A 13,476-nucleotide genomic window follows, 5' to 3' on the forward strand; every position below is an offset into this window, starting at 1 on the left:
ACCAGGAAAGTGGTACTGAGCAAATTGTTGGAGTTATGGGCTGACAAGTACCCGAGTCCTGATGGATTTCATTCTTGAGTCTTAAAAGACATACTTAATGAGCGAGTTTGTTTAATTTTTAAAATTCTGTTGTTTTGGAGATGGTTCAGGTAGGTTGGAAGTTAGCTAATGTCAAAAAGGGGAGGCAGACAGAAAGCAGGAAACTACAAGGGAGTTTTATATATGTAATGAGGCAGATGTTAAAAGCTATTATTGAAGACATCATGTCAGGGTACTTAGAAAAGCTCAAGAGAATCAGGGCAGAGTCAACATGGTTTTGTGAAAGAGAAATCATGTTTGCCAAATTTATTGAAGGTCTTTGAAAAAGAACTTTGCTGTGGATAAAGAAAAGCTGCTCAATATACTTTACCAAGATTTCCAGAAAGTATTCGATTAAAATATCAAATGAAAGGTTATTGCAAAAATAAAAGCTTATGTTGTTGGGTGGCAACATTGTTATAGATGCAGAATTGTCTAGCTAACAGAAAACGGTGCAGGAATAATTAATTGTTTTCTGATAGGCAGGATGGAATGTTGTCACAGGGGAGGACGTGTCTGTAGGTGGGGATTTGAAACATTCACAAATTAGCTAAGATTTTATTAGAAAGCAAAGCAGGCTTAAGTGGCCAAATGTCCTACATTGGCTCTGAATTTGTAAGCCCATGAGAACATTCTTCAAAATAATATACACAGTTGTGGATTGAGACCGTAATTACATTGGCAGCATGGTACATGCAGTGTGCATATTGTCTTATGTTGGAACCACTGGCATATGGTTCTGAGCTAGCAATCCAGAAATTGAATTCAAAACCTATCTTAGCAAATTTCCAGCTGTGTTACTGTTCCTCCACTCCGCAGAATTGAATTCTGAAATCAATTTGTGTTGGACTTTGTTTTTCATCAGGTATATCTTTTGAACTGTAGTTTTTGAAGTGAACCATGTGATGACATCCTGTTCCTTCATGTTACATAATACTGTCTGTTGTGAAAACATTATAATGTTATCCCCTTCTCTCTTTTATCCTGTCCTTTATGGGTTAATTCATTGCTTTTAGTAAAACAGAATAAAGTAAAGTAATTGAATTGATGGAACAGAATAGATAGAAACAAACTGCTTCTAGTGACTGAAGGATGAGGAGAAGTAGAATAAATAAATGAGGTTTAAGGGAAAAGCAGGACAGATTTCTTTTACATCGCGTTTTGAGGCTGTGTATTGATTGTAGCAGAAACCGTGTCAGCATTCAAGAATTTCTTAGAAAGGTGATTGCAGACAAGATGTGATAAAAGGAGAAGGGAGCATGGGATTAGTATTACTGCTCATGTACAGGATAAAAATCACCATAGACTGATTGGGCTGAACAATTTATTTCCATCTTGCAATTTCAATGGGTCTATGCAGCTTACTCCTGAGACAGAGGTCATAACAGTCCTTTGGATTGCATCATAATGACCATTCTTCACATATAAGCTTAGACAGTGTGTTTGTACCCAGTTTGATTATGAATTATATTGAACTGACCCCAAATTTTTTTGCATCTTTTCTACTTTTATCTCAATTTACAATAAAATTGAGTTCATTTTTATTTTTATTCAGAATTTAGAATTTCTGCTCTGTTGTTCTGGTTTTCATTGTACAATTTGCAGGAGAATTGGTATAACTGGCTCATAAGATTGTGGAAGGACAAACTGCATTCAGCAGAAATCAAGTAGACTTTTGCACTAATGTAATTTTAAAAAAAGCTGGTCATGCACACAAAGCTGGTTGCTTGCCTAGGCTGAATTAACTACCGTCAGAGTTTCTCTAATTTTGCTCATTTTCTGGACTGTGTAAATGCTCTTAAAGTATAAACTGGCTGTTTTGAGTGAAGATCCTCACAGAAATGTACTCTTAAAACAAAAAGCACAAAGAAATTGACTACCCCAATATGAGTGAAAAATAGTTTGTATACGTTTAGCCATTTTTCAGTAAATTAAAACCTGGTATTCTAAAGTGTCATTGTGATTAATTATTGTGAAAATAATTTTCAGTTATGTTCACCAAAATGCACCAATACCAAATGAACACTTCTAACGTAGCAAAGGAAGCATTTAAAAAAAAATGTCTTGAAAAGCAGCTCAGTTTTGTTGCCCTAAAGCCAGATTTTGCATTTGGCGATATGCGAATTATGTTGGACTGAAATTTGGGGGCAAAAAGGACAAAGGGCTAAGTCTTAGGTATTTTGGCTAAGTGCAAATTGGTTCAGGTTTTGTTTTTGTAGGATTATTCAATGCAAAGCTAAATGCATTTTCTCAATGTACCTCACCAAACTTGCCTCATTTAACTACCTGTTCATGAATGATTCTAGCCCCATTTTACCATGCACAAATCTTCCTGGTTCAACTCCCCACTTACTGGATATCCCGGCATCCCTGTTGCACAAGCCGTCTTTAAAAGCCTGTTGTGCTTCTGGCCAAATAATGTCAATCTGGATAAAAACCAAAAGAACTGTGGATGCTGTAAATCAGAAACAAAAACAGAAGTTGCTGGAAAAGCTCAGCACGTCTGGCAGCATCCGTGAAGAGAAATCAGAGTTAACGTTTCGGATCCAGTGACCCTTCCTCATTTCTGACCCGAAATGTTACCTTTGATTTCTCTTCTCCGATACTGTCGATCTGGAGCTGCCCTGCATGGTTCCTGAAATTTGATGTAGCAAGCAAGGGGAATTTGCTGCCCCTCTTTGTGGGCAGGATCCTGGAAATCTTGCTGGACCTGTGGTACACATTCAGGATATCCGGTTCCCCAAAGGAACAGTAGTGGAAGCCATGACACCAGGCCATGCCATTCTGATCCCTAGGTTGCTACCTGGGTTAGTGTAGTTTCAGCCATCTGCAGGAATGCACAACAATGCCAGCATAAGTGCCATCAACTTCTCTCTGATACCTCACCTTCACTGTATCTCTGCTACTGTACCTACCTCCCACCAACCTTATACTCAACCACACTCACTACTTTCTGCAGAATCTTCCTAACTTGTTCTCACTCTGATGAACTTAAGCTAATCTATTCTTTCATCTTGACATGATTTTTCCAATGACTAAATGCATTTCACAGTCTCACTTATATTTTTAAAAAAAAGTCTGTCTTCTTCCTCATGATATCAAGCTGCAGTTCATTAAATCATTACGGATTAAATTTTCCTAGCCTAAGTCTATCACACACTTAATAAACGAATTTATCTTTTTAGGCATATCTACTAGAAATTGCAAAAATATTTGTGTTCAAGATGTTTTCAGGACGTGATCTTGAAATCTTCTACTGGAAATAAACCCGATACTTAATTGCACATGCGATCAATTTATTTTATTATTTGCCAAATAAGCAGATGTTTATATCAAGACTTTTTTGATGTTTTGCTTATCCTCTGGATGTGGACATGATTAGGATAATAAACTATTGTCCATCCTAATATCCAATGACTTGATACCACTGAATGGTTTACCAGGCCATTTGTGAGGACAGTTATGAATCATTTAGTTTTGGGTGAGATTAGAGTTACATCAACCAGATTATGTAAGAATGTCAGGTTTGTCTCACTTAAGGACATGAGTGAACCAGTTGAACATCAAGCTGAGCAGTTTCACAATCTGTTGGTATCAGCATTCTATTTTCAGAAAAATAGAGAAATTCTGGTTCTCAAAATGCTTTGACAGGACTTGAAGTTTGTCCATGTTACTTAATCATGCGTATGATTAACTATTCCGAGAGTGTAGAATGTCTAATATTGTTTGTGAGTACTGTTTAACTTGCGCTTCAAGATGCAAATGTTTTATTTTTATTACTGTTTGGAAAACATTCTATTTAGCTGATATTTTCTTTCTTCATCTGCTTTTATTATGAGTGCCCAGGGCAATTGACTATCAAAACTACACCTATGTTGTTTTGTGATGATCAATATCTTGTTTTGCTTAAATTACTGTATTTCAGAGCTCTGTGAAGGTGAATCAAGTTAGCTTGGATGAAAGTGGAGAACATATTGGGATTTGTTCAGAAGATGGCAAGGTAGGTGTTGTAATACCCTACGTTCCTCGGTTTTGTTTTACATCTTCCATATTTCTCACTTGCTGTTTATGCATTTTTGTTCTTTCCTTCCTGTTTTCTAGTACTACTCACTACAAGTGCAAACTCATCAATAAATTTTAAAAAAAGGATGTTTCATTTCCTTGTGTGTTCTCCACTCTATGTGCGTGTGAGTTCAGGAAAATAATGATCAACAGGCTTGATACACAATTGAGCCATGGAGCATTTGGGAAAAATTTATTATTTTTAAACAACCTCTAACTGAGTGAAGTTTCATCGGAAACTTAACTTTCAACCTGTGGTGCCAGGATATTTCTAACGCAGCATTTTAAATCAAAGCTCAAGAATTGTTCTCAGTAACAACTGTAAGATGCAGCATAGTGATGCAAAAATGCATAATTTAAGGTGCAACAAACTGTAAAGTTTTCATACAAGTACTTTCATTTGAAAATACAGAACTTTTGTTGTCTGCCACTTTTAAAGCAAGCATTTATTTATATATTCAAATTTCAGACTATTTGCAGCTTAAGAATGAATAGTGGATAAGGTAATATATTTGTGCTGATGTACTTGTATTGTAGTAAGTTAATGAGGGACAAACAGGGTGAATTTAAAATGAGATAATCCAGCAGACACATCACCAGAACTTCTTTTGACCAACATGTTACTTGAGCAGTAAGGTTATGCATCTACATGAAAATTTATGAATAAACAGCATGTCAAATAGATAGAGATAGTAGGGACTGCAGATGCTGGAGAATCTGAGATAACAAAGTGTACAGCTGGATGAACACAGCAGGCCAAGCAGCATCAGAGGAGCAGGAAGGCTGACGTTTCGGGCCTAGACCCTATTTTCTGTCACCCAGAGAGGGGAGGGGGAGTTAAAATGGTTTGCGACGGGAAGGTGTTCTTGTTTGTTGTGTAAAAGCATAGATGCTCTACAAAATGGTCTCTGAGTCTCCGCTTGGTCTCAGCAATGCAGAGGAGACCACATCGGGTGCAGCAGATTCAGCAGTCTACCCATTTCTGAAGAAGGGTCCCGACCCAAAACATCAACTTTCCAGCTCCTCTGATGCTATTTATGTTCCATTGGAGTCAGATTAGGTTTTCTTTTTTTTTTTTTGCAAAAATTTATCATGCCATAACCCCTATGTTCATAAGGGCAGAAGTGGTTGGATGCACTGATGATTGTGCAGTGTTCATTTCCATTCATAAATCTTCAGATAATTAAGTTATCTATGCCTGCTTGTAGCTTGATCAGGATACTTTCAGGCTGGAACTGAGAAGCAGCAAGTGGCTCTGCATCACATGAGCGCAAAATAATGATCACCTGCAACAAGAAGCAATCTAATCGCCTCTTCTAGGCATTCAGTTACATTCCTGTGCTAAATGCTTTTCAAGGTGAATAAAAAAACTTGGCAATAAATGCAGTTTTTACCAGTGTTACTCATATCTCATGAGTAAATGTAAATCAAATTAACATTTAGAAGACAAGAGTTCCCATTTAGAGGAGATTCCAGTAAGTCTCACTGTAATTTAGTTGCTATGGAATTGCGACCAGTGTTCTTTAGGAAATTTTGGCATCTCACTTCTTATCCCAAGGTCCCATAACCAGCCAATGAAATGAACCTGATTTTTGTAGCATTATGATAGATGGTAATTCAGAGCCGGCTCAGGGTCAGAGCTCGTGGCGGAGACAGTGGAATGAAGATAGACTCTCTTTCAGCTGTATCTTTTTATTCTTTATATTCTTAAATTGTTCAAAATGGTGCCAGATTTTGGCGACAGTTGAAGCTTTCACTGTATTTTACTGTGTTATTCATTGTACAGTACAAGTGACAATAAATCATCATTCTTCATTCATTCATTCATTCATGGCACCAGGAAAACATTCAGCTGTTGTTCAAGCAATACTTTGTTCTTTCAAGCCCACCTGAGCAGTTCTCCATCTAACAGGCAGGTACCTCCAACAAGGTAACTGTCCCTCACTTAAGTACACCTTTTAGTTAAAACTTTATGAGCAAACGTGTTCTTAATTGGGTTTAAAACTCTTTTGAAGTGGTAATGACAAGTTTGTTATTCATTTAAACTGAGATTCTGTGGTGATATTCGTGACTTAGCATTCTGATATCCTGCTCTCATGGTGTTTTAAGATCATAAGGAAAAATCAGCCGACTTCTTCATTCCAGGAGTCAACCTGTTGAACCTTCCCTGAGCTGTTTCTCCTACAAGTAAATCCTTCCTAAAATAAGAAGCCTGAAACTGTACAGGCCAATGTCATGTATACTGGTAGCAAAAGTTTACTGCTTCGATAATCCAGCCCCGTTGCAATAAATGCCAAGATTCCATTTTGCTTCCTAATTACTTGCTAATTTTTGTGATTCATGATGCCTTCGTATTGCAGAATTTTGTGAGTTCCCAAAGTGATCTGTTTTTCTATTGTTCATGCCAAAATGGGCAATGTTACATTTTCCCATTTCATGCTCCATTGTCAACTTTCCCCCCTTCTATCCCCTTGTTCACTTTTTGGATCTATCTCTCAACCACCTATACTACTAATCTTTACAGAATCATCAAGTTTGGCCACAATATAGTCAATCCCTTCATTCGGGTCATTTAATATTGTTCACAAATCGTGGAGAACCCAGCACTAATGCTTATGACACTCACTAGTCAATTTGTGAACCTGAAACTGATCCATTTACCCTTAATTTGTTTCTATTAATTTGCTGATCATCTATCCATGCTAATGTATTGCCCCCAACATTATGAGCTGTTAGTCAGTAATCTTTTATGTGGCTTTGATCCTCTTCTGTAGGAACTTATCCCTTTTTAAAACTCTAAATATACCACATCCATCAATGCCCCCTTACCTTTTCTGTTATTTATATTGTTAAAAAAGCTCCCAACAGATTTGCTAAACTCAATACCCTTTCATAATTCCGTACTGACTGCGCTATCCTACTATTTCTACTGTATCCTTTTATCATATCCTTTATTATAGATTCTAGCCTTTTCCCCCACTGATGATAGACTGTCAGATCTGTAGCTGTTCCTTTCCCTCCTCCTTTCATAAAAAGAGGAGTTACATTTACCACGTTCTGCTATTGGTAGCCATTTTGGGTCTATAGAATTTTCACAGATGATCAACAATGGATCTAGTATTTCTGTAGCCACCTGTTCCAATACTGTGGAATGTAGTCCTGAGGCCGAGGGGATTTATCTATTGTGTCAGATTAATTTTTCTGGTTTGTTTTCAAAATATTATTAATAGCTCGCTGATCCTGTTTGCACTCGTTCCTTGATTCTCCATTACTCCTGGGAAATTTTGTGTTTTCCTCAACAACTGATGACAAGTATCTGTTTAATTTTTCTGCCACTTAATTATTCCTTATTTTAAATTCTACTAATTCCACTTCAGACCCACGTTTGTTTTTACTAATCTGTTCGTTTTCTATATACTTTTAAAAGTTTTTACCATCTGTTTTAATGTTTCTTATTGCTTTGCTCTGATAATCAATTTCTTTTTTTTCCTAAGTCTTCCTTTGCAAAATGCTAAAATGCTCCCAGTCCTGAGGCTGACCATTTTTTTGGCAACTTTAAGTGCCTTTTCCTTTAATCTAATAGAGTTCTTGATTTCTTTTGTTAACCATGGTTGGGACACATTCCTTGGTTGTGCATTTAAAGGATTTATTTTTATTGCAAACTGTGTATTAACTTGTTAAATGCTGGCCTTACCTGGCTATCATCATACCTTTTAATACAGTTTCCTGTCCACAGTAGCCAATTTGTCCCTCGTACCTTTATGGTTTATGATGTCTTATGTTTTAAAACCCTAATTTCTGATTGAAGTACATCACTTTCAAACTTAATTTAAATTTCTATAATATTATGGTCACACCTTCCTCAAGGTTTCTTTACAATAAGATTATTAATGAACCTTTTTACCACAACATTAGAATCATAGAATTATAGAATCATACAATACAAAAGAGGCCCTTCACCTCATCGAGTCTGTACTGCCAAAAGTACAATAAATTTACACTGGTCCCACTTTCCAACACTAGGTCATTGCCTTGAATGTAATGACATTTTAAGTGCTTATTCAAATACTTTTTAATTGTTGTGAGTTTGCCCACCTCAACTACCTTCCCATTCCAGACTCCTACTGCACTCTGGCAGAAAAACATCTATCCTCATGTCCCCTCTAAACCTTCTGCCTTTGCCCTTAAAATTATACCCTTTAACTAAGGGAACAGCTGCTCTGTATCCACCCTGTCTGTGCCCCTCATAATCTTATACATCTCTATCAGGTCCCCCCTCAACCTTCTCTGCTCCAAAGAAAATAACTCAAGCTTATCCAGCCTCCCTTCATAGCTAAGATATTCCATCCCAGGCAACATGCTGTTGAATCTCCTCTGCAACCCCTTCAGAGCAATTGCATTCTTCCTGTACAGCAGTGACCAGAACAGCACACGGTATTCCAGTTGTGGCCTAACCAAAGTACTGCACAGCTTCAACATAACACAGAACATAGAACAGTACAGCACAGGAACAGGCCCTTTGACCCTATCTGTACCAACCATGTTGCAATCCTAAATTAATCTCATCTACATGCATGTGATCCATCTCCCTCTATTCCCTACCTGTTCATGTGTGTTTGTAAATGCCTCTTAAACATTGCGATCACATTGCGATCACATGTGCTTCTACCACCTATGTGCTTCTATCACCTACCCTGGCAGTGCTTTACAAGCACCTACCACCTTCTGTGTAAAAAAGAAAACTGCTTCAACATCTCCTTTAAACTTTTGCCCTCTTACCTTAAAACTGTGTCCCCAAGTATTGGACATTTCCACCTTGGGAAAAAAATTCTACTTAATCCATCCAATCAATGCCTCTCATAATTTTAACCTCCCTGTTCTTATAATCTAGTCCGATAAAGGCAAGTGTTCCATGTGCCTTCGTAACCATCCTATTAACCTGTCCTGATGCCTTCAGCAATCTGTGGACAAGAACCCCAAGATCCTTTTGTTCCTCTGAGCTTCCAAATGTCCTGCCATTCATCAAGTACTCCCTTGTCCTGTTACTTCTTCCAAAGTGCATCACCTCACACTTATCAGGGTTAAATTCAATCTGTCACTGATCTGCCTATTTGACCAATCCAGCTAAAACCTCCTGTGACCTAATACCTTCTTTCTCTCTCTCAACTGTCTGGCTAATCTTCATGTCATACATAAACCGATTTATTACCACCACCTCACCCCCACCAACACCCACTCCCCACCCTCTTCCAGCCTCTGACAGCTATTGATGCTGTAAGTCAGTTGTGTCAGAATTCTGTAGAATGCTTGTATTACCATACCTGCATAGATGTAGACCTTGCATGTTCTCAGAAAATGCTGTGTCATTTTCTTAAAAAAAAAATTATGTTGTCTTGCTGCATTTTGTGTGAATTACCTAAGAGGAGGAAGTGAATGAGTTGTAGCAGATTTCTGTTGGTGTATGCATGGTATAATTAGTGTTTTTTTTAATTATTGGAACCTGAGACAATGTCTTCACTTGTGGCAAAAGCTGTTTGTTATTATGTGCGGCCTTTCAATGATTACTATCTTCGGAAGATTTTGTTTGACTGTTTATTTTCCTGGAGCAGGTGCTCTGCAGCTGCCTCAGGAATTTGCATTGCGATGTAAGTCAAAATGAAGTGCTCAATTAGCACAGTACAAGAGCTGTTTGTCATGCATTTGATAAGTTAAGGTTGATTGCTTTGATTTTGGTTGTGACAAGTCTCTTAATTGCCTTGTCATTGGAAAATAAGAGGGTAGTCCTGGGGAATAAAGTGTTGGTCCTAGTTTAAAGGAAGAAATTAGTGTTCTTGAGGTGCACTGGTAGTGTCCGTATCTCTGGGCCAGAAGATCTGGTCTATAGGTGTGCGATTACAAATATCTAAAGGATGAAATTATTTTTTGATATTGTATACATACTTAAGAATATGTAACAATCTGCACGCAAGTTTCAAAAATACTTCAAAGCATAATTAAGTTGAAGACTTTTTTTCCTAGTTAAAAAGAAGAGTTTGGGAATGAGTTCTTCATTTCAGTAGTTACAATACACAACTACATAGTTCAGGATCCATTTCATTTTGACACAGGAATTTTAAAAGTATGGAAGCAGGTAAAGCATGTGCCATAAGAATTGGTTTGTTCATTTTGGGAGTGTGAGTAACACTGTCAGCAGTGTTACCCATTCTCTAGTTGCCCGCGGCACTAACAGTCATAACACAGTATGGGTTTGGAGTGACCTATCAGCCAGGCCAGTGTGGAAATGGTACGTTCCCTTTCCTGAAGGATACTAGTGAATGAGTTAGGTTTTATTGACAATCTATTCCTTTCTTTGCTTCTGGCTCACAAATTAACAGATTTATTGCATTCAATTTTGCGAGTTATCACAGTTAAGATTTAAGCGCATGGCCTCTGGCTCACTGATCCAGTGCTATCAACACGAGGCCACTCTACCTAAATAACTGCCTGCAGAACATTCAGGCGAGATAACCTACACCCCAAACTCTTAAAGAAAATAAGAAAGAAAATTTATAAAACTGGAGTTAATATTTGTTGGAGATCCTTTAAATATATGGGCCTGGATTTTCCAATGACCAGATAGTTGTAATTCCTAGTGTAGATGGGATTTGCGAATGGGGACACTCTGGAATCCCCATCATAGCAGCCTCTTAAGGAATTGCTGGGAAATTGAAGATTCCATTGGGCGATTCCTACATGCCTGGAACCATTGCAAAGTGCACATTTAAATCAGAATTCAGAGTAAATAGCTACACAGGAAAGTCAGACTATTAAATGAATAATCCAACTCCTAAATAACTATTCAACTGGTCCTGTACTAAACTCACATACGCCAAATACACCGCCCCCAGACCATTTACACCACCGCCGAGCTTCTCACACTCAGGATTCGGCAACCCTTCTCACCCCTCACCCCCCAGACCTAGTGACCTATTTCCCTCGCTCCAGACCTGGCAACACCACACACCCCCCAACTCCAGACATCCCTCCCCCCCACTGAACTAACTGGGTACCCATTTTCGCTCTGCTCCATACCTGATCTGCCTCTGCCTCCGGCCCACCCTCCGCTAGATCTCGACACTCACTCTCCCCTGCCCCTGCCCCACCCCCACCCCCACCCCCACCCCCACCAAATCAGATATCACCCTTAAATACCCTTACTTGGCACCCTTGCCGCCTTACACCCTAGCAATCTGTCCTCAGCATCCAATCTTGCATCTTCTTCACACCCACTTGGAAACCTATCTCACGGCATCTTAGTACACCCACCACCACCCCCCCCCCCCCACCCCAAATTCCTTACTACCTGCCCCCATGGCATCCTGCCTTTAGCACTGTAGCCCACCGCAATCCATCTGGCAGAAGAACTCTCCAGCACCCTAATCTCACATTTGCGTTATGCATTTGAATAATATAATTTAGTTGGACTTTTGATAGGATTGTATATGATTTCAGTTGAGAGGCTTTACAGAAGCATATGACTCATAGAACTGATGGCAGGTTAACTGTCTAGATTTTGAGTGTTGCTGAGAAAAGACACATGGTGTTGAAACTATACATTTTGGGCATTCAAGAGCCATTGTATTGTCATTCGGGTTTGAAGTATCCCTCAATAAAGCACATATGTTCACGTGTAGGTGCCATTCTGTGCCAAAAGAAAGATGATGTCCATGCATTATGCTTTTTTTCAACTGAACAGAAACAAGCTTGGTATATTCTCTATGGCAGCACCTCTACCAATCAGCGTCCACTTCCCAACCGATCAGCACCCGTTTCTTGTGCAGTTTAAATCATTGTTCCTTTTGAACTTTTGTATTCTTGAAATTATGTTTTGATGGTATAAGACGTAAATTTTTGACAGCGTTTTCTTTTCAGTAGTTTTCATGTCTGTACTACAAAGTGACTATTTGCCTGAATTTTAAAATTCCTTGAAGATGGAGGATAAATTAGGATAGACAATTACAATGTTGCAGCCAGATGGCTTGTTTCTCTGTTTTAACATGCATTGAAGTGGGCTACCTGAGATAAGATGGGGAATAGTTTGTAACAGTTTTTTAAGCATTTATCTTACATTCTCTGCTGTTGATTCTTTTCAGTAACAACATAGAAATCTGTACATCTGGACTAAATATTTCTGATACCTCAAAAATAACAGATGACGAGGAGCAGAGAGATTTACTGCATTCAAAATTTCTGGACAAATTAAGCTTACAAGCTTATAATCATAAAATCTAATTTGGAGATCATTGGCAAGTGTGATAAAAACTTGTCAAATTTGGAACAGTCATTCAATCATGTATTAAACTGAGGCCAAGAATATCTGTTCAGCTTGTTTCCGTTCAGTTGAAAAGAGCATAATGCATGGACATCATCTTTTATGTCTGTTCAGGCAGACATAAAAGATCCCATGGCACAATTTGAAGAAGAACAAAGAGTCTCTTGCCCAATCAAAACCATCAAATTCTTGACTGCCCACAAATTATTTGGCATTTGCCTAGACTGCAGTAGTAACTTTAATTGAGAAGTACACAATGCCCTAATCTGGCAAGCTCTGTGATCCAGCACCTGCAGTGCTTCCGGTTTCTGAAGATGATGTATTTTGCAGTGGAACATGAAAGTTTCTCAGGAATTTAACTGGCATAAATATAGTTTAAATGCAGCATGCAGAGTTTCCATTATTTAACTATTTTAAAGGCAGTTGCATCCACTTAAGAGCTGGCAGCAATCCAAGTTCCCTTCACTGAATACCTGTCACTGTTCCCTGCAATTAACAATTGGATGTGACATCAAAGAGAACAATAAAGTGTAGATGTGTCATTATCAATATAACAAAAGCTTAAATTATTGAAAAAATTAGACCAAAAAATGTAGAAGAAATTTAGTCTGAAGATGTACAGGTTAGGTGGATTGGCTAAGTTAAATTGTCTAGGGATGTGTAGGTTAGGTGGATTAGTCATGGAAAATGTAGGGTTACCAGTATAGGATAGGGGTGGACTTGATGGGCCAAATAGCCTGCTTCCATACTGTCGGGATTCTATGATTCTCTGGACACTCTAATAGGCTTACAGTGTTGGGTCATCCAAAGTGTTTGACTTCAAGCAGGAAAAGAATAAAATCTTTGAACTTACTGTTTACTGACAGTGAAAGCAAGAAAGTTGTAGTAGTCCATAAAACATTAAAGGAAGGAAATAATAGTGATTTAGATAGTGTTCCGATGGATTGGTTTGACTTTGTCAGAATGCTGCATTTCTGGTGAGATGGTAATTCCCCAGGTAAATTTATTCGAAAGAGACCTCAAAT

The 13,476-nt window shown here is 38.3% G+C and overlaps 1 protein-coding gene across 4 annotated transcripts in view; it reads left to right on the forward strand.

Moving 5' to 3' along the window:
* Nucleotides 1–13,476, forward strand: part of vps41 (VPS41 subunit of HOPS complex) — a 138,983-nt gene that overhangs the window by 36,478 nt on the left and 89,029 nt on the right. For all 4 annotated transcript variants that reach the window (XM_020533969.2, XM_020533970.2, XM_048595819.1 and 1 more), the window contains exon 5: nucleotides 4,004–4,078. In XM_020533969.2, the coding sequence (XP_020389558.1) occupies nucleotides 4,004–4,078 (75 nt within the window). The remainder of the gene's footprint in view (nucleotides 1–4,003; nucleotides 4,079–13,476) is intronic.

The sequence above is a fragment of the Rhincodon typus genome, chromosome 4 (genome assembly GCF_021869965.1).
Source record: "Rhincodon typus isolate 14 chromosome 4, sRhiTyp1.1, whole genome shotgun sequence".
Classification (NCBI taxonomy): domain Eukaryota; kingdom Metazoa; phylum Chordata; class Chondrichthyes; order Orectolobiformes; family Rhincodontidae; genus Rhincodon; species Rhincodon typus.